The sequence below is a fragment of the Ostrinia furnacalis genome, unplaced genomic scaffold (genome assembly GCF_004193835.3).
Source record: "Ostrinia furnacalis isolate ACB-3 unplaced genomic scaffold, ASM419383v2 OfSCF7582, whole genome shotgun sequence".
Classification (NCBI taxonomy): domain Eukaryota; kingdom Metazoa; phylum Arthropoda; class Insecta; order Lepidoptera; family Crambidae; genus Ostrinia; species Ostrinia furnacalis.
Genome location: NW_021137821.1, coordinates 905,218 through 927,130, shown reverse-complemented (window position 1 = coordinate 927,130; position 21,913 = coordinate 905,218). Strand labels below are relative to the sequence as shown.

Genomic DNA, 21,913 nt, shown 5'->3' with positions numbered 1-21,913 from the left:
ACAACACGGTTTTAAGTAACGAACATTATTCTTTGGCGCAATATTCCTTTAAAAATAATCACTGAATCAAGAAATCAGAAACTGTCAATGTATAGACCTTTGACCCTTTTTTTTATTATTTCATTATACAGTGTGAGTCACGTTAAAGTGTACATATGAAAATAGATGAAACTAGACCTATTTTTATCGACAAAAAAGAGGTCAAAATTTTTTTGAGATTTTTTTTTAATTTTTTATAGAATTTTTTTTCTTTCAATTACTTATTGTAAAGAAAACGTAATAACTTTTAAACGAAGCGGTATATCCTGATAAAATAAAAACAGTAATAATGCTAAATAACAGGTGATACTAAAAAAATACATAAAATACACAAAAAAGGCCAACAAATAATAAAAACTGATACTTTTTGAAAAAAATCTGCTTAAAAATTCGTGTTTTTTTGGTTATTTGATAAATTTCTCCAAAAAATGCCCCTATAGCCGGTAGTTTTTATTACTTTGTATTATTCTCTATCGTATTACCTTCGTAAAACCAAAAATCGCATGTCTCTATCCCTATCACAACGTTTGCAATGATCGTTTGAACTAAGCCTCTCCGGGCGCGCCATTCAACGCTTTGTTAACAACAAAACTGAAAATGGCTCTAGATTTGTAATTTTGATAAATACAAGTTAGATTTCAAATAAAAACAAAAGATTTCGAAGTAAAATAAGCATTTTAGTTAAAAATAAAATTGCCTCTACCTGTAGCGGAGAATAATTTTGTGGCAGGCCTTTGTTCAAACGATCATTGCAAACGTTGTGACAGGGATAGAGACATGCGATTTTTGGTTTTACGAAGGTAATACGATAGAAAATAGTACAAAGTAATAAAAACCACCGGTCATAGGGGCATTTTTTGGAGAAATTTATCAAATAACCAAAAAAACACGAATTTAAAAGCAGATTTTTTTCAAAAAGTATCATTTTTTATTATTTATTGGCCTTTTTTGTGTATTTTATGTATTTTTTTATTATCGCCTTTTATTTTGCATTATTACTGTTTTTATTTTATCAGGATATACCTCTTAGTTTAAAAGTTATTACGTTTTTTTTACAACAAGTAATTGGAAGAAAAAAAATTCTATAAAAAATTAAAAAAAAATCTCAAAAATTTTTTGACCTCTTTTTTGTCGATAAAAATAGGTCTAGTTTCATCTATTTTCATATGTACACTTTAACGTGACTCACACTGTATATAAATCCGTCTTCAGGTCGCCACAGAACAAGGCCTCGCGAAATCTGTCTTGCCCACATCAAATTTAGGTCTTGCCCCGCCTCTGGGCTGCAGCATCGCATCCGAAACGTCAAGCCGTGAGTACATAATTTAACTCATTAATAAACGTCGCGTTAAGACCAGTGTCTTACTATTTTAGTTTTATGGCCAGGATGTTCTCAATACGTTTCTCAGGTGGGGCATATATCGGTAAAGAAACCACTAAAACGTAATAAAGTTTGGTTACCTGATTTTCGATAGCGATTCTATGATCAAGAAGTAAAGCAGTCACTCATCGCTTTTGGTAGCGACCGTTACATGAACCATGAGGTAGACTGACTTTTGTACCCTCTTATTCATACAAAACTAAGGTACTGCTATCTCTATTTTTCACTTAATTACTTCCCTTGTGATGAAACGAGACAAAGCATTCCCAAGTCTCGTGAAATAGGGAGAAATTTTTATAGTATTTTGTGTCAAATTTTAGTAATCATTATACCATTTTAAGATAGCTATGTTCCTATTCCCAATACACCAATTCCTATATTATGTGCTCAGCGTGGTCGAGTCAAAGCGTAACGAATTGTCAAAGAGGTTCTAATATTTACAAGTATTTATTTATTGCTCGACTATCATAGGCCATAGTAAGTTGTAAAAAGATATAAAATAAACAGAAGTTGCGCTCCATTCCGCCGGTTGACACTTGAAAGTGAAAATAAGATTATATTTCAATCAGTATTTAAAAATACATCCAAACGAAAACGAGTAATAAAACACAGTCGCAAAGTAATAATGTACTTTTACAGTTTTAAAAAAAGTATATGTATTTTGGTGGTTATTCTGATGCACCAATCTCATAAAAATTTGTTAATTATCAAAAGAGACTGGTACCACAGTTAAGTAAGGACTGTATGAAGTATACGATTAATCAAAGAAAATTTCATACAAACATGGAATAAATTCGTAGCAATAAAGATATTAATACAAGAGAATTTGAAGTAAAAACAGGTACAATATTATCGTTTTACTGTAGCAAATACAAGATATAAAATCTTTCAATGTACGAGTAATGAATATGTGAGCTGGGTTAAACAGATCAAGCGATCATAAATCCCAAATACCAAAAAAACGCACGTAAATGACGTACATTATCGTACTACAGTTACGGACATAACCACGCACGTTAGTGGAGGCAGTGACCGAGTGACGTAATAATGATCTGTTTTCGGTGATATAAAAATAATTATAATTATTCTCAAGTTCATGTCTCCTAAGTTTTTTTTATAGAAAACCTGATAACGGCTAAACATTAGCAACCATATTTTGAACTTTATTGTTGAAACGTAAGGTTCAAAACCAATAAAAATACCAGTAAGAGGGTCATTGAAGTCACGATCAAGTGTCACCGGCATCAACGCGATAGTCCTTACAAATTATGGCAAAGACTTACCATTCCTATCCGAATCTACGCGTCTAACGCCGAACGGCTAGCCTACGGGGCCTGCGCGGGAGTTGCTACCTTACGGCGTGGTCTCAGAGCCCACTTTGCATTATCTGGTGCTTTCGGCGCTTGCGGCGGTGTGTAGTGGCGTTTTCTGCTCGTCGATTCGCTTTCGCAGTGGCGCGTTGTACTCCCAGCCGTCTTCGCCTTTGGGGCTGAATAGCTGTGGAGGAAATGATATTTCGTTGATATGCTATCGTTCGTTTCAGCCAAATGACGTCCACTGCTGGACAAAGGCCTCCCCCAAGGTTTTCCACAATGAACGGTCCGCTCGCCGAACAGATAGAATTTCGTCCACTGACCCCAAGCTATCCATCCATATCGCTCGCGTGTAATTAAATTACTGTCGCGCTCGCACTCTTACTGCGGCCACCTGTCGCACAGTCGCGACAGCGATATAATTACGCGCGAGTGACAAGGATGGGTAGCTTGGGGTCAGTGGACGAAATTTTATCTGCTCAGCGACCGGATTTTTAGCAGCCGTACCAACCTGCGTGGCCCACTTGTCGTGTGCCGCATCCCGTTGTTTCGCAGCGTCTCGCTGCGCCTGCTCCACACGCCGCTTGGCGTCGGTGGCGGCGGCGGTGTCATCTCAGGAGACTGGAGGCTATGGCAGCAACTTGCGTGGCCCGCCTACTTGACGTGGCGGTCGTCGTCGGTGTGAGGCTAAAGACAGTTTCGGCTGAGGCAGCTATAGGTACCAACCTGCGTGGCCCACTTGTCGTGCGCTGCGTCCCGTTGCTTGGCGGCGTCTCGCTGCCGTCGGTGATGTCGGCGGGAGGCTAGAGTCAGTGTCGGCTGCGGCGGCTATAGGTACCAACCTTGGTGGCCTGCCTACTTGACGCGGCGTCGGCGGCAGCATTGTCGGCGAGAGGCTAGCGACGGTGTCGTAAAGTTTTCAACTAGCAATAATCGCACCTCGGATTAACCTCATTGGTTACGATATTGCCTCTGCGGCACCAACCTGTGTGGCCCATTTATCGTGAGCAGCGTCACGTTGCTTGGCAGCGTCTCGCTGCGCCTGCTCCACGCGGCGCTTGGCGTCGGTGGCGGCGGCGGTGTCATCTCAGGAGACTGGAGACAGTGACAACGGCCTGCGTGGCCTATAGCAGCGTGGCGGTCGTCGGCAGTGTCGGCGGAAGGCTATAGGTACCAACACTACCAACCTGGGTCGCCCACTTGTCGTGCGCAGCGTCACGTTGCTTGGCGGCGTCGCGCTGCGCCTGCTCCACACGGCGCTTGGCGGCGGAGTCGGCGGGAGGCTTGTCGGTGTCGGCGAGAGGCTAGAGTCGGTGTCGGCTGCGGCGGCTATAGGTACCAACACTACCAACCTGTGTTTTTTCTTTTATCGTGCGCAGCGTCCCGTTGCTTGGCGGCGTCTCGCTGCGCCTGCTCCACACGGCGCTTGGCGTCGGTGGCGGCGGCGGTGTCGGCGGCGCGCAGGGCGCAGGTCACGTGGCGCCACACGCGGCGCGACTCGTGCGGTGTGGCTAAAGACAGTTTTGGCTGAGGCAGTAATAGGTACTAACCTGGGTCGCCCACTTATCGTGCGCGGCGTTGCATTGCGCCTGTTCGACGCAGCAATATGTGTCGGCGGCTAGAGTCGGTGTCGGCTGCGGCGACGGTGTCGTCTCGGGAGGCTAGAGGTTGTAATACTAACCTGGGTCGCCCACTTATCATGAGCAGCGTCACGTTGCTTGGCGGCGTCTCGCTGCGCCTGCTCCACACGGCGCTTGGCGTCGGTGGCGGCGGCGGTGTCATCTCAGGAGACTGGAGGCTGTGGCATCAACCTACGTGGCCTACTTGACGCGGCGCTAGGCGGCGCCGATGTCGGCGGAAGGCTATAGATACCAACCTGTGTCGCCCACTTATCATGAGCAGCTTCGCGTTGTTTCGCAGCGTCTCGCTGCGCCTGCTCCACGCGGCGCTTGGCGTCGGTGGCGGCGGCGGTGTCGGCGGGAAGCTAGACTCGGTGTCGGCGTTAGACTAGACTAGACACCAACCTACGTGGCCTACTTGACGTGCGCAGCGTCGGCAGAAGACTATAAGCACCAACCTGCGTGGCCCACTTGTCGTGCGCAGCGTCCCGTTGCTTGGCGGCGTCTCGCTGCGCCTGCTCCACGCGGCGCTTGGCGTCGGTGGCGGCGGCGGTGTCGGCTCAGGAGACTAGAGGCAGTGACAAGGGCCTGCGTGGCCTACTGCGGCGCTACTCGTTACTGCGGTCGGCGTCGGCGGCAGCGTTGTCGGCGAGAGGCTAGAGACGGTGTCGGCTCAGGAGGCTAGAGGCAGTGACAAGGGCCTGCGTGGCCTACTTGTCGTGTGCAGCGTCGGCAGAAGGCTATAAGTACCAACCTGGGTCGCCCACTTGTCATGAGCAGCGTCGCGTTTCTTGGCGGCGTCGCATTGCGCCTGTTCGACGCAGCAATAGGTGTCGGCGGCTAGAGTCGGCGTCGGCTGCGGCGGCAGTATCGACTCGGGAGGCTAGAGGTTGTAATACTAACCTGGGTCGCCCACTTGTCATGAGCAGCGTCACGTTGTTTCGCAGCGTCTCGCTGCGCCTGCTCCACGCGGCGCTTGGCGTCGGTGGCGGCGGCGGTGTCGGCGGCGCGCAGGGCGCAGGTCACGTGGCGCCACACGCGGCGCGACTCGTGCGGCGGTGTCAGCGGGAGCTATAGGAATATACCTACCGCTGCAACTGCTGTGTAGCCAGGATCTACAGCTTGACCGGCAATAAAAACCCAACCAGTGAAGGTCAAGTTTGTCCCAGGGGAAAGTCAAACTGTCATTGGACCCGCAACGAAATGAATCAAAAGAACATAGAAGCTAAAGTCCGCTCGCCGAACAGATAGAATTTCGTCCACTGACCCCAAGCTATCCATCCTTATCGCTCGCGTGTAATTATATTGCTGTCGCGCTTGCACTCTCTGCGGCCGCCCGTCGCACAGTCGCGACAGCGACATAATTAGGCGCGAGTGACAAAGATGGGTAGCTTGGGGTCAGTGGACGAAATTCTATCTGCTCAGCGACCGGACTTTTAGCAGCCGTACCAACCTGCGTGGCCCACTTGTCATGAGCAGCGTCGCGTTGTTTCGCAGCGTCTCGCTGCGCCTGCTCCACGCGGCGCTTGGCGTCGGTGGCGGCGGCGGTGTCGGCGTCGGCGTCGACGTCGGCGGGAAGCTAGAGTCGGTGTCGGCGATAAGCTAGACTAGAGGCACCAACCTGGGTGGCCCACTTGTCGTGCGCGGCGACGCGTTGCTTGGCGGCGTCGCATTGCGCCTGTTCGATGCAGCACTAAGTGTCGGCGGCGGCGGCGGTGTCGGCGGAAGGCTATAGGTACCAACACTACCAACCTGTGTGGCCCATTTATCGTGCGCAGCATCCCGTTGCTTGGCGGCGTCTCGCTGCGCCTGCTCCACGCGGCGCTTGGCGTCGGTGGCGGCGGCGGTGTCATCTCAGGAGACTGGAGGCTATGGCAGCAACTTGCGTGGCCCGCCTACTTGACGTGGCGGCCGTCGGCGGGAAGCTAGAGTCAGTGTCGGCTGGAGGCTATAGGCACCAACCTGAGTGGCCCATTTATCGTGAGCAGCGTCGCGTTGCTTGGCGGCGTCTCGCTGCGCCTGCTCCACACGGCGCTTGGCGTCGGTGGCGGCGGCGGTGTCGGCGGCGCGCAGGGCGCAGGTCACGTGGCGCCACACGCGGCGCGACTCGTGCGGCTGTTGTCGGCTGACGGGCGCCACTCGCTTGCGGCGTGGTTTCATGCTTGATACCTCGAAGAGGACTTCTGTTCGCTGGAAGGAGAAATGGATCGTTAAAGGTTTGCTCAAAAGAAGGCACGCTTACAACAACGATCAAAAAGTCATCACCAAACAAAACTACCCCAGACTCCACCCGTTTGCCGTCCACCCTAGTAGTCCACTAGCCCTGCGTAATAGGGCTCCTTGTTAGGCCTAGTGATATCCACAGAAAGGGTGAGGGTGGTCCCTTCTACTCCACTGAAACTTCTACATCTATCTATTACTCAATAGTTATATAAATAGGTATATCCACCTACCCCCAAGTCCGTCCATCCTAGTTTACCACTCGCCTTGCGCGGCTTCTTATCAAGCTTCAAAAGGGTGGAAGTAGTATCATCTACTCTGCTGGAACCACATAGCTAAGTCACCTATAGAATTTATCAATCTACCCCCGATTCCATCCATCTGCCGTCCATTCTAGTATTCAAATCGCCCTACGTGTTAAAGTAAGGCTTTTTATCAAACTTTAAAAGGATGGGGTGTCCCATCTACTCTGCTGGAACTACACTGCTAAGACCTCACTCTTGTGGCGGAGTTTTGGGCTGACACTGTGTAGGTTTGTTGTCGACAAGAAAAGAAGAAGAAGAAGAAGAAGACTGCTAAGACACTTAAAGAATATATCCACCTACTCCCGAGTCCGTTTATCCTGGTATTCCACTCGCCCTGCGCCCTGTATTAGAACTTTGACAGGCCTGGTGACATCCACAAGAAGAATGGGTGGTTCTATTACACTCTGCCGGAATGACACGTCACTATAGCTTATAATATAAATCCTAACCTAACCTACCCCAGATTCCGTCCATCTCCCGTCCATCCTGGTATTCCACTCGCCCTGCGCAGTATAATAGGGCTTCTTGTCCGGACCAGCGAACACCTCGCACGTCACGCGGTGCTTCTTCCCGCTGTAGAAAGGCTTCGTCAGGAACTTGTATTGGCCAGGCCATTATACATGGACAAATTATTACCGTACAAAATGTCCACCTACCCTCGAGTCCGTCCATCCTGGTATTCCACTCGCCCTGCGCACTTTAATAGAACTTTGACAGGCCTGGTGACATCCACGGGAAATATGGGTGGCTAATGCCCGTTTTCACTATCAATCCCTAATTTTTAAGTGACCCCTATGGTAACACTTATCGGGAATTTTGTTTTCATACGGGCCACTTAAAAAATAGGGATTGATGGTGAAAATGGGCATAAAAGTCGCTAAAAGTAAGTTACCACCAAACAAAACTGTGACCTACCCCCGAATCAGTCCATCTCCCATCCATCCTAGTATTCCACTCGCCCTGCGCTGTATAATAGGGCTTCTTATCCGGACCAGCGAAAACTTCACACGTCACGCGGTGCTTTTTGCCGCCGTAGAAGGGCTTCGTCAGGAACTCGATGTTGGCTTTTATGGCCGGTTTGAACGCACTCGATGACGATTGAGCCGCCTAATTCGATCCATGGCACGGTCAAGTAGACAAGTTATTATGGTACAAAATGATCACCTACCCTCGAGTCCGTCTATTCTGGTATTCCACTCCTCCTGCGCACTTTAATAGAACTTTGACAGGCCTGGTGACATCCACGGGAAAAATGGGTGGCTAATGCCCGTTTTCACCATCAATCCCTAATTTTTAAGTGACCCCTATGGTAACACTTATCGGGACTTTTGTTTTCATAGGGGTCACTTAAAAAATAAGGATTGATGGTGAAAATGGGCATAAAAGTCGCTAAAAGTAAGTTATCACCAAACAAAACTGTGACCTACCCCCGAGTCAGTCCATCTCCCGTCCATCCTGGTATTCCACTCGCCCTGCGCAGTATAATAGGGCTTCTTATCCGGACCAGCGAAGACTTCACACGTCACGCGGTGCTTCTTCCCGCCGTAGAAAGGCTTCGTCAAGAACTCTATGTTGGCCTTATGACCGGTTTGCACGCACTCGATGACGACTGAGCCGCCTAACTCGATCCATGGCACGGTCAGTATTGATCTGGAAAAACGATTTTTATGAGTCAAATAGTTCTAAATACAGGTACCTAACAGACAAGACGTTTATTTATTTATTTAGGACAACCGACAAGACAGACACAAGTGCAAGTAAAGAGGTTTACATACATATTTTGTCTTAGTATGTGTTGTGCAGCGGGCCTAAAACTTTAAATCACGTAAACAAAATTCCCAAGTAAAAGATAAAGTTTTGTTGAATTCATTAAGATTTAACTATTCGTTTATCGACCACAATTTTCGTAAGCTTTATTAAAAAAATATTTTTTGAAATTTTATTGTAAAAATGCTCTCAAAACACGTGGACGCTATACACTATGGACAGTTCCAGGAACTTCTTCTTAGTACACACCCCTCGAACTTTATGCGTTTATTTGTTCCGCGTAGAAGGCAGATATGGTTTGCAGAAATAAATTACTAAACTAACCTGCCGTATCCATTTGGGAATGTGAGTGTATACTCCTCTCCAGTGTCCAATAGCGTCACAGTCCTCTTCCCTATATTGTGGACGCCTATGGACAGTCCCAGGAACTTGCTCTAGTCCACACCCAGGCCTCGAATTGTATGCGTTTATTTGTTCCGCGTAGAAGGCAGATATGGTTTGCAGTAAGTAAATGGCTTAACTAACCTGCCGTATCCATTGGGGAATGTGAGTGTATACTCCTCGCCAGTGTCCAGCAATGTAACAGTCCCCTTCCCAATATTGTGGACGCCTATGGACAGTCCCAGGAACTTGCTTTTAGTCCACACCCAGGCTTCGAACTGAATGCGTTTATTTGTTCCGCGCAGAAGGCAGATATGGTTTGCAGAAATAAATTACTTAACTAACCTGCCGTATCTATTGGGGAATGTGAGTGTATACTCCTCTCCAGTGTCCAATAGCGTCACAGTCCCCTTCCCTATATTGTGGACGCCTATGGACAGGCCCAGGAACTTGCTCTAGTCCACACCCAGGCCTCGAATTGTATGCGTTTATTTGTTCCGCGTAGAAGGCAGATATGGTTTGCAGTAAGTAAATGGCTTAACTAACCTGCCGTATCCATTGGGGAATGTGAGTGTATACTCCTCGCCAGTGTCCAGCAATGTAACAGTCCCCTTCCCAATATTGTGCACGCCTATGGACAGTCCCAGGAACTTGCTCTTAGTCCACACCCAGGCCTCGAATTGAATGCGTTTGTTCACGTGTTCCGCGTAGAAGGCAGAAATCGGCGGGTGGTGGGAGACTTGTTCCGCCACGAAGGAGAGCTGGTCTGCTGTGCACCAGGGGACTGGGCCGTCTCCTACTTCCTGTTGGTAAACAATAACGGTTTTAGATAAGATCTAATGAAGATCGTTTTTAATCTAAAGTCTGGTCGCCGAGCACGTAGAATTTCGTCCAATGACCCCAAGCTACCCATCCTTATCGCTCGCGCGTAATTATATTGCTGTCACGACTGTGCGACGGGCGGCCGCAGCGAGTGTGCGAGTTTGATCTGGAATTTAGGATAAAATTAACAATGTGTAAAAAACTTATTGTGAAAATAATTATAAATTGCCCACGAGTAAAACATATTCATCTTTTGTATCCCTTGATATGTCTATTGAAATTGGGAGTGAGAAAAGCGAAAATGCTATAGAAATTGACTTTTCAGTAAGTTGCTGGGTCGTTGCGTAGATTTTAACATAGATAGTTTGGGGAAGCATACAGTGCCTTCCTGCTACCTTTATGAGGTCGTCGGTACACCTTAATGGTGGACTTCCCATGCTGCGTTTTCCAGTAAGACACCTCCAGAACCTTGCTGCCCCATCGGCTGTCAGATCTGCGTACTATGTGCCCTGCCCATTGCCATTTCAGCTTCACTGCTATATGGACCGACGACTTGATAAAGGTAGCAGCAAGGCGCTGGATGCAGGCCGCTACCAACCGTGCGATGTGGAAGTCATTGCCGACCGCAATGTTCAGCTGTGGACGTCCTGTAGCTGAAATGATGATGATGATGACTATACGATACAGCTGGTCTACTATACGGTCGCGGGAAGAAACTGGATGCGGGCAGCGCAGGACCGTGCATTGTGGAAAACCTTGGAGGAGGCCTTTGTGCAGCAGTGGACGTCATTTGGCTGAAACGGACGAACGAATTACCTTCTCCGCAGCGTTGGAGTGTGTGTCGGCCCCGTCCAGCTCCCAGTGGCAGCGGAACACCTCCCCCAGTATGGGGTTGTAGGGCTTCTTGGCCACCTGCGACTTGCGGCCCGCGTGGTACGAGCTCAGGTACCACCGGACCACTTGGATCATTCGGTCGCGCGGCGTCGGCTGGTCTACTATCCTGTAATAATAATAAATTTTATGGTACACCACACAAAATAGAAGGTAAGAAAAGAGAAGGAATTTCCCTTATTTGATCTACAAGGTGAGCAACTTCGAGAATAATTATTTATTTTTTAGCGCCCCCATTTGTAGTTGAGAGTCGAGAGCTCAGTCGGTGAAGAGGCCTCTTAGTAGATGAAATTACAAATCGCGCCTCCCAAGCCTATACACAACGCCCTGTAGCCTTATTCACGTAACATAACTTAAACGACAACAAAACGCTGAGTTGCGATCCTATCGAGTAATCGTTCTATCGAGATGACACTTGTTAATATGGATTTAGAACTGTTTTTCAATGGGAGGACATCTGAACGTCAGCGAGATTTAAACTGTGTCAAAATACGTGAATAAGGTCACTGATATGTTTTTTGAGTCTCTTACAAGTACAACTCCCTTTTAAGCCTGCAGTGTCCACAAGGGGGCGTTATCGCCCACTTTGGGAAAGGCTGATTTAGGCGGTCTATAGCTATGAAGCGACCTCTGTAATAGAAACAATAAATGACTTGTATTGACCATCAAGCTCAGATTTTTAGCAGTGAAATACTTACTTAACAAACTGGTCGGGGTGTGCGAATGAGTCCGCGTACATCTCCAGAAGCGATCGCCTCTCAAGTATGAACGTCGGTAGCACAACCTGTAAACAAACAATACACTATAAATAAAACTTTTCACGAAATAAATATTAGTAAAGCCCGGTCGCCGAGCACATATAATATCTTCCAATGACCCCAAGCTACCCATCCTTATCGCTCGCGCGTAATTATATTCTATATCAAATATTTCTCCACTATGCTCTGCCTTGGTGAAAACCGGGCCTTATAGAGGACGATTGAATGAACTTAATTCTTTTTAAAATAGAACTCTAGGCATTTTATGGAACGAATGAAAGGAGAAATGAACAAAAGGGTCCAAGCAAAGTGTCGGCCTACGTCACAGTCACAGATAGCGTGTTTTTGAAACCGCTTTGTATTGTTATTTTCTGACAGGCGAAATTTAATTATGTTATCGCCGCGAAAAACCATTTTGACATCAAAATATAATGAAATATCAGGCCATTCCTCACAATCATGGAAAGTTCAATGTTTCTAAATGCTAAATTTTATGAATCATGTCATATTAGATTTTTAACTGAATGTAACTATAATTAACAACGTTAAAAAAAAAAACTGACTTCAAATGCGTGAACACAAATAATACCTATTCAACAAAAAAATAATCGTTCAAATTGGTTCATAATCGGCGGAGATATTGCGTATAAAAAAGTTCATCCCCAATTTTCCACCCTTGGGGGTTAAATATTTTCTTCAAATTCGCATGAAACCACCCTTTTGATAATACCTATTCAACAAAAAAATAATCGTTCAAATTGGTTTATAATCGGCGGAGATATTGCGTATAAAAAAGTTCATCCCCAATTTTCCATCCTTGGGGGTTGTTTTTTTTATTATTACATTTAAATGGGACCACCTTTGAGGTATTACCTATACGCCGAAAAAAGATTTGTTCAAATCGGTTCATAATTGGCGGAGTTATCGCGTAACAAACATAGAAAAAAAAAACATACGGGTCTAATTGAAAACCTCCTCCTTTTTTTGAAGTCGGTTGAAAATAAATATGTATTATTTACATTTTGACTTTTAATAACATGCAATACGGTTTACTATCTATGCTACTAGTTGTTATAAGTAAAATAATGAATCAATCTGATAAGAAAATAATTGAAATACATTGTTATTGTTCAACACTGGCCGTGATATTTCAACTAACTTTTAGGCTGAGTTGCACTACCTAATTTTAACCATAAATACAGTCGTGGTCAACTAATTAGGGACAGACAGAATACTAAGCAATATTGAATGTTCATATCTAATTATTGTGAGCTTCATTCGTAATTACTGACTGTTACTTTGTAAACTTATTAACTATCATGTACTCTAGTTATAAGAATACAATAAGAAGAAAAAAAACTTACTATCCTAATAAAAAATCTTACTCAAATCACATGAATCAATATTTATGGTACAGACGAACTGGCCACCTAATTAGGGACGCTGAAGTTTTTCCTTCTAAATTCAAAAAATTTAAAAGTAATAATTTTTATTCTGTTCATTTGTAATTTCGGCGCCAATTTGAAAAGCGACATTTTTATCGTGCGAGTTAAAAACGCATAAATAAACTAAAGATAATGGGTCGAAAGAAAAGCTGTGACGCAACAATGCGAAAAGTCATAATTAATCTTTATCAGCGTGGATGGCCATACCGGAAAATTGCAGATCATCTGAAATGTTCCAAAAACATGATCTACAATGCAGTGGCTTATTTCAAAATTCATGAAACAACAGAAAGTGTGCCTAGAAGGAGGAGGCCTAGAAAAACAACTCCACAAGACGATCGCAGAATAGTCACTCTCGCGAAGAGAGACCCCTTTAAGGGTTCCGTTCTGATCAAGAGCGAGGTTTTTGGACCAGAACCGACTGCTGGAGTATCAGCGAGGACCGTCAGAAGGCGACTGGTGGAGGCAAAGCTAGTAGGAAGAGTTGCTCGAAAAGTTCCATTACTAAAGAAGGAACACAAACAAGCAAGGTTGGCGTTTGCAAGAAAATATGGACATTGGACTGTTGCTCAATGGAGAAATGTGCTGTTTTCTGACGAGACCAAGATAAATCTTATTTCATCCGATGGTAGACAATACGTGCGACGACCTGTAAAGTCCGAAATGAATCCAAAATACACGAAGAAGCAGGTGAAACATGGAGGCGGCAATATTCAAATCTGGGGCTGTTTTTCTGGACATGGGATAGGACCTATAAAAAGAATTGAAGGTAAACTTGATCAATTCCAATACAAAAGAATACTGGAAGAGACGATGCTATCGTATGCTGAAGAAGTCTTACCTGTGTCATGGACGTTTCAACACGATAACGACCCAAAACATACCGCGCACTCTGTCAAATCGTTCCTAGCGCAACAGTCAGTGACGGTACTGGATTGGCCCGCAAACAGCCCAGATTTAAACCCGATCGAGCACTTATGGTATGAGGCGAAGAAAAAAGTTGCAGCTCAACGTACTGGCACTAAAAATCAGCTTTACGAGACGTTTCAAGGTGTTTGGAATAATATTTCTTTAGAGACTTGTAATAATTTGATTGCATCGATGCCGCGCCGATGTCAAATGGTTTTAACCAATAAAGGCAACCATACTGGTTATTAAAAATACGTTTAATGATTTGTTTTGTATTCTATTTTTATTAATGTAGACTTTTTATGTAATAAACACTTAAATAATTACCAGTTTATTTATATTTACAGTTAAAGTGTTACGTGTCCCTAATTAGTTGTCCATCCCTAGGTCAATAAATGTGTAGGTGGCAATGATTTATTTATTTTAAAAATATAGATCACAACTAGCTATTTTCTTTCCTGGCCTTCAAATATTTAGAATACTAGCCAAATTACTTGTTATTAATTGGTACAAGCTTCAAAGCCTCGTGGAGATTTTTTTTTCGGACTGAAGAGATGGTCATGTGTTTTAGTGATATAGCGTCCCTAATTAGTTGACCACGACTGTATATCATTAACCTGTGTTTTTTGTATTAAGTTTGACAGATTTTCGAGGTTTGTTAAAGTTAAAGTAAGATAGTGCAACCCAGCCTTAAAATAAGATCCAGCTTTAGTGTTAGCAAGATATAATAACTGAAATGTACCATGTTTTATGCAAATGAATAATTTGAATTTTAATTTAAGATAAAGCAGTATGTTCTAATGTTTTCAAAATGTCTGTAACGATACGATGATGTTTTTTACAGGTTATGAAGAGCGTTTGAAGTATTAAGCTCAGTTATGGCTAAAGTTTACTGAGCTTTGCAGTGATTTGGCAACCGCAGCGATCGGTATCTCTAGCAAAATGGAGCGATATACACAAAGTTGTTGGCAGCTAGGCGATTGGAACAGGGTAGTGAGCTGGCTAACTTCTACCTTATATACAATGGATTTTAAAGCTTGTGTAAATGTGTACCTATACTAATATTATAAATGCGAAAGTAACTCTGTCTGTCTGTCTCACTTTCACGCCTAAACCACTGAACCGATTTTGATGTTTGGCAGGGAGATAGTTTGAGTCCCGGGAAACAGGATAGTTTTTATTCCGGTTTTTGAAACAGGGACGCGTGCGATAGTTTTTCTGTGACAGACAAAATTCCACGCGGGCGTCGAGAGTGAGTAGAGTTGGTAGATGTGCTGCCGGTAAAACTATAGCCAGCAGTGGACTAATGGAAAAAAAAAACAAAACAGGCAAATGTTTCGGATGCCAAATGTCATATTATTGATTCAAAGGTTCAGTTCTGTTTTTTATTCAAAATTGTGAAGTGAATGGAACAGACAACGGCAAATAAAGTTAAACACTGGTATCTAAAAACAGGGGTGATTTTGCAACAAAAGATTGCTGTCTTATACAGGCTGTTGTTTTGATACTTGATCAAACAAAACGGATTGTTTTTATTGATGAAATGTAAAATTTTTTCTAAGGGAAGGAAGTATAAATCTAAAAAATACCTTTTTTTAAAAGAATTTTGATGTTTTTCCTGTATTGTGTCCAGCAGTAGAATCAATCCTTTTTGTGTGGTCCGTACTTAAAGCGACACCCTGTATATTGTCGGTCTGTGCAACTGAATCATATTACTAACCTTAGTGAGATCCATTCCAATCTTGACTTGTGATAAGAGGTGGGTGACCACGGAGCCGTGGTTCTCCATGGAGCCGAGGTCGCTGTCTGATTCATCTTCGTATAACGCTGAAATCAAACGTTATCATTAGAAATTTTCTTTCGATACAATACTGTCAAATATAAATCCCAACAAAAACATGTTCATGTAAAATGTTTCCAAAGAGAACCTAACTTAGCCAAGCTTCTAACGCCCGTATTCACAAACGATGCTTGCTTAAGTGAAGCTACAAATCGAACACACAACGTTGAATAGAGCTTTGGGATCGGTTCGTGTGTCACCCTGTGCGTCCACGCGCATTGTGAGACCTCATAGTAATGTTTGTGAATACGGGCGTGACTCTACTGAAACGGAGCTCAAAATTAGACACAGAACAGAACAGAGACTAGACTAAACTGTGGCTGGATTCACTTAAATATTCAGATCAATCCAAGGCCTGAATTAATTTTTAAGTGTGAAATTAATTTTATACGGGTCTAAATGGGTTGCCATAAGGGTAGACATATCTGTCTCGATCTAGAGGCGTATTTTGAAACAATTGAATTGTAATTTGCAATCGAATATACATTAATCGTGTAAGTTTCAATATACAGGGTGTTAGGTAAATGGGTATATGAGCCGACACTAGCCCATGTTAACATGAGCATATAAATGGTATGGTGAAGTCAGAAATTTGATATCATTATTTTAATTTTTTAAATTTTCATACTAAATAAATTTCATAAAATCCGATTTGTATGAAAATTACAATAATTAAAATGAAGATATCAATTTTCTGACTTCACCATACCATTTATATGCTCATGTTAACATGGGCTAGTGTCGGCTCATATACCCATTTACCTAACACCCTGTAGGTAGACGTCAAATTCAATGTTTTATGAAAGGACGCATCGATTGGCTAGTTGAGCAATAGCATTGACCTTTGTTTCCAACGATAATTATTATTATTATCTAATTCCACGACTTTTTCAATATCTCCAAGCCCTTTTCTGTCACGTTTAAACCCGAAAAATGACACCTATTCACTTATCCAAAGGCATTGTATGCAAACGCGCGGGCGATGACAGCGTGACTCACGCTCACAAGTAGGGTTGTCATCGCAAAATTTTGGAAACCAGGACAAGACGCACGAAAACCCCGCATTTGGAGCCCAATGTGCTTACCACGAGTGGTGGCAGGGCGCTTGGGACGTGTATAGGAAAACGCCCTGGAAAGGGCCTATGTACTGAATAAATAAACTATTTGATTTGATTTGACCGCGTACAAAATAAAAAAAATGAAATAAATTCATAAAAATATGACAGCTTGTACAGCGCCCCTACGTCAAAGTTTTTTTAAACTGGGGGGTCGCCCAGCATCGGCTTAAGACTTAAACCCCTGAGGACGTCTTTCTCTACTAAGACAAATTCGGGGTAACTCGGACAGGTGGCAACCCTGTTCACGGGGATATTTGAAGGGACGTGACAGGAATTCGGATGTCACCTGAACGTATTGTTTTGAGAGCAATTGGTTTTGAGGTGACGTTGCTGTGACAAATAGGGACAGATGGGATAGGAATACGTGAACTATTTGATATTTCACGGTTCAACGTTAAAATAACCTGTCGTAACTCGTTATTGTGCGTGAATATTGTAAGTGAATGCGTGTATTTAAAAGGAGTAAGTGCTACCAACCGGCCTTTGTGGAAATCATTGGGGGAGGCCTATGTTTAGCAGTAGACGTCCTATGGCTGAAATGATGATGATTAAGTTTTTATCCCGAAGCAGTGTTGGGTTTTTAAGGTTTTTTAAAGCGCATTTACATATCCCACTGTGTACGTGTAAAGCGCTTTTTAAAAAGCCGGTTGGCAGCTGCCTGTACTCAGCGCCTTCCTGCAACCTTTGAGGACATCTGTCTACCTTATGAGGGCCGTCTCAAGCTGAGCTTGCTTGAACTTTTCTGCACCATCGGCCGTCAATTTTGCATGCTAGTTTATTTTAAGCCCCGTTCCCGTTAACCGCTCGTGGTAAGCTAAATATGCTGGTGTAACGGTTTACCACAATAGTCGAGCGGCGGCGAGGATCGAACCCTCGTTCCTCGGATCACGAGTCGGCCAGGACTACAGCACTCATCCAGTGTGACAAATTAATGCTTAACTGGTAGGGGTTTTACTGGCGGTCAAGCTGTAGATCCTTCACAGGAGTGGCAGCGATGGGCCCTAGAGGTGGGAAATAGGTACCCACCGTCATAGTCGATCTCTCGGTCCCTGGTGCATCAGGCATGTACATTGTACACGTACACACACAAGTAAAGCTCACTTCGCCTTCGTGAGTTGCACAAACTATACTAACATTAGATGTACGAACATTGTTACTAACATAAATGGATCTAGAAATCTGAATAAATAAAATTATTATACCATTTATTTCAATTTAAAACTTAATTTTATAAAATTTTCTACAACGCCATTTTTAATATACAAAATAAAATAAAGAAGACAACATAAAAAACTTTAAAAAACTAGTTCATCCGCTGGCAGCGGGGCAGGGCTAAGCTACCGGTGGTCAGCGTCACGGGCTGAGGAACCTCCGGACAATGCGTGCCGTGTTGAGGATCACCGCCTTTTGTATCTGACACTTGAGCCAACCATCTAAAGCCTGGTCCGTGAGCACGTAGAATCCCGTCCAATGACCCCAAGCTACCCATCCTTATCGCTCGCGCGTAATTATATTGCTGTCGCGACTGTGCGACGTAATTACGTGCGAGCGACAAGGATGGGCAGCTTGGGGTCATTGGACGGGATTCTACGTGCTCACGGACCAGGCTTTAGAGAGAGCTTCTTTAGATGTTGGTGAAATGATTATTATATTTATTGTTATAGGTACCCACCGTCATAGTCGATCTCTCCGTCCCTGGTGCGCGGCAGGTCGACCGTGGGCTGCGCCGCGTCCTGCTCGGGCGCGCCCTCGGCCGGGCAGTTGCGGCTGGCGCTGCAACAACAGATGCTTATGTTTAGATAGTGGATTTAGAAGTGTATGTCTTGAATGGTAAGGTTCAGAGTTATTTAAGGAATTCTGTCACTTGGTTGGTAAAATGTTTAATCATGGATTTTGGGGTCCTATGTCTTTAGTCGGTGGACAGACGACATCTAGAAGCAGGCTGGAGTGAACTGGATGCGTTTGGCCAGGGACAGAAGTCGGTGGAGGGTTGAAGAGGAGGCCATAGATAGAGAGAGATAGATCGATGTTTTTAGTGGTAAAGTTCAGAGTTAAATGAAGAATTTGGGCCAGATTAGTTGAGAATGCCATTTGTTCATAGTTTTTCAGCTCCAAATTAAGAGGATTTCTACAATGTGATTTGTTAAACGAATTTGGTTCAAGAATACTATCATTTTATCATATTTGGATCAAGTCAGAAAAAAAGGATATTTTAAATATTCCATCCGTCGTACAACATTACATAAAGATAGATAAAGCGACTGATGAATTACAAGAGTAATTTTCTTGCATAGCTAAACGTGCTTAATTAACTTAGAAATAACTCCGCCACTATTGAATATTAGTAACAGTCACGAACAGTTTTTTAACCAATTGAATTGCATGCATAATTGATTTATTTTCAGATAAAAACACTATAACAAAAAGAATTGCTTCGGTTACACTTCTGGGAAATGCATTGCACTTTCCTCACTTTGCATCAATCATAGTTTCATAATATAATTATTCACTTCATCATTTGAAAGCTTCGAAAATACGCCTTCTGGGCGTACACATTTCAAATTTAAACTTAACCAAGGTAATGAGTAGTTTTACTATGAGAAATACGTTTTAACACGCAGCTGTTACTATGGGGGTTGTATTGTTTAGTACACGTCAGTGTTGGGGACGTTATTGAAGTATTTAAGTAGTTTATTAAATACCTCAAGGTCAAATAAGGTAATCAGAGTTAAGGTTTGTTATTGTTAGGCAATTCATTGTAGGCATATGATTTCTATAAAATTATCACCATTTTTCAGCTTTTAAGTCGTGAAGCATTTTTAGGATCAGTAACCAGTTTTACGATATCTTGTGTAGTTTTTAATATTATGTCCAGTTTATTCTGTAACCTATTATTGATACCGTTTGATAGAGCTCATGAAGCAGTTTCAGGATCAGTAACGAGTTTTTTGTATAGTTTAGAAATAATCGAGTGAGGTCACTTATCATTTCCACCCTGTATGCTACTATGCTGGCAAAGTTTGAAGATAACCAATGAATAAGGAAATTAACGCGAGTCTAACAAAATTACGAACTAACAACGCATCCGATAATTTCTTTGTAGTTACTTTTACAAAGCATGTCACGACATGGGAACAAGACATTTGCCATGACAAAGAAAGTTGCTCGTCACCTTCCCACGGAGTAGGGTTGCCAGGTCCAAAAACACAAAAGCCGGACTCTGTGCTTCATTTGGCCGGACATTTTACCCTAAAAGCCGGACATGTCATCGTATCATCAGTTGCCCAAATCCTGATGCGTGCGCTTTATATTATTCTGTGGCTCGACTTTCGCCTGGCGCGGCAGGCCAAATAAAAAGCCTAACAAAAGCCGGACAGGCCGGACAAGACCGTAAAAAGCCGGACGCCTGGCAACCCTACACGGAGTGTCAATAAATGCCAAGGTTTCTCGAGGACTAGGTCAGGTACACGTGCCACGAGGGCTTGTCACTTGGACACGGTGTAATTACAGTGCAATATCGAGTGAAATTACCGCCTCTGTGGTTTAGTGGTAAGACCACCTGCTTCAGACGCAGAGGGGGTTCGATTCCCAGTGGGGGCAGATTTTTCCGTACGTTTTGATTGGTAGTAGGGCTTGTTCTAAGTCCGCCTGGCTAGCTACCACCATCTTACCTAAGTCTGTCGCCATAACAACAATGTTAACAGCATTGTTGTTTTCCGGTAGTTAGAGGTAAGATAGCCAGTTCCTCTGTGGTTGAGGATTCCGGGTGAAGCTCGCTTCCACTTTCAGCCTGATCATCACTTACCATCAGGTGAGATATAGGCCAAGAGCTTCCTCGTTGTGGATAAAAAAAAAATTAACAGCTGTAAATCTTTGAGAAGATAACCAACCAATTTGGAAATTACGTGTGTCCAACAAAATAGCAGACTTAGAATGTATCCGATAATCTCTTTGTACTAGCCAAGCATGTCACGACATGGTAACAAGACATTTGCCATGACAAAGAAAGTTGCTCGTCACCTTCCCACAGAGTGTCAACTGTCAATAAATGCCAAGGTTTCTCGAGGACTAGGTCAGGTCAGGTACACGTAGCATGAGGCTTGTCACTTGGACACGGTGTAATTACAGTGCAATATCGAATGAAATTAAATGCTGTAAATCTTTGATGAAGGTCAAGTAGTAGTCCCAGACTTTAGGGCGACTAGTAAATAATACCTACACATAATTAAAGCAAACGTTATAAAGAAACAGGTCATATACAAAAGAAAAGGTCCCAAAATTCTAACACCAAGATAAGAAGGTAAAAATGGCTTGACAGTAAAATATCTTTTATTTTTTTCATTTTATATCAGTAAGTTTTTATTATTAAAAAGTATCACCTACTAAAACTTAAGCAGTAGACACACATAAGATGTACATGTACAGCATATATTTTTTAACTTGACGTACTTAAAGTTTGCGTCAAATAGTTCACATTTCGCAACACAACTTTATTCCAATAGCAAAAAAGACGTGTTGCGAAATTATTGGCTACTTTGGGTGTCACGAACTTTTTGACGCTGACTGTACCATCGTCCGTACTTTCGCATTTGTTTGTCATGTGTACTTGTCATCTCAAGGGGGAACGATATAACTCAGCCTAATGCCACATTTTAACAAGTTCGAGGATCTAAAGTAGATAGTAAAGTAAAGGGACACCTTATTTCATTAATATGTATACCCGCGCCTTGTGATCCATAAAACAGCTGTGAAGTGTTTCAAGTTTAGGTAATAAAATATTTATGTTTACAGAATGCCAAATCTACCCAATTTAGTATTAACTTATTCTGTTTAAGTTGTTTTGTTGCTGGATTTGTTTTGTTTTTACGTAACTTTGATTAAAATTCAAGCGAAAATGACTGTCGGAGATGTGATGAAAATGAAAAGGGATAGGCAGGCTACTGCCTTTTGAATGATGAAAGATCTAAAAAATAATGTACAGTGACATACAGCACGTCAATGTAAACACTGTGGTATCTTACGTAGTTGCGATAGGGGCGACTTTGCAACGAAAATGTATATTCTGGTGTGCTGTCGACTGTACAAGGGACTAATCCCACATCACG

General features: G+C 43.4%; 1 protein-coding gene and 1 non-coding gene across 4 annotated transcripts in view; both read right to left on the bottom strand.

The window, feature by feature from the left end:
- Window positions 1-1,446: 1,446 nt before the first annotated feature.
- Window positions 1,447-21,913, bottom strand: part of LOC114365296 (oxysterol-binding protein-related protein 9) — a 60,161-nt gene continuing 39,694 nt past the window's right edge. For all 3 annotated transcript variants that reach the window (XM_028321813.1, XM_028321812.1, XM_028321814.1), the window contains 8 exons: window positions 18,481-18,581; window positions 15,571-15,677; window positions 11,437-11,522; window positions 10,664-10,847; window positions 9,572-9,828; window positions 8,305-8,527; window positions 6,315-6,542; window positions 1,447-2,917 (listed from right to left, as the gene is read on the bottom strand). In XM_028321813.1, the coding sequence (XP_028177614.1) occupies window positions 2,804-2,917; window positions 6,315-6,542; window positions 8,305-8,527; window positions 9,572-9,828; window positions 10,664-10,847; window positions 11,437-11,522; window positions 15,571-15,677; window positions 18,481-18,581 (1,300 nt within the window). In that variant the 3' untranslated portion in view covers window positions 1,447-2,803. The remainder of the gene's footprint in view (window positions 2,918-6,314; window positions 6,543-8,304; window positions 8,528-9,571; window positions 9,829-10,663; window positions 10,848-11,436; window positions 11,523-15,570; window positions 15,678-18,480; window positions 18,582-21,913) is intronic.
- LOC114365320 (U4 spliceosomal RNA) lies at window positions 3,612-3,720 on the bottom strand. Its single transcript, XR_003656935.1, has one exon. It is a non-coding gene; the product is annotated as a U4 spliceosomal RNA (small nuclear RNA).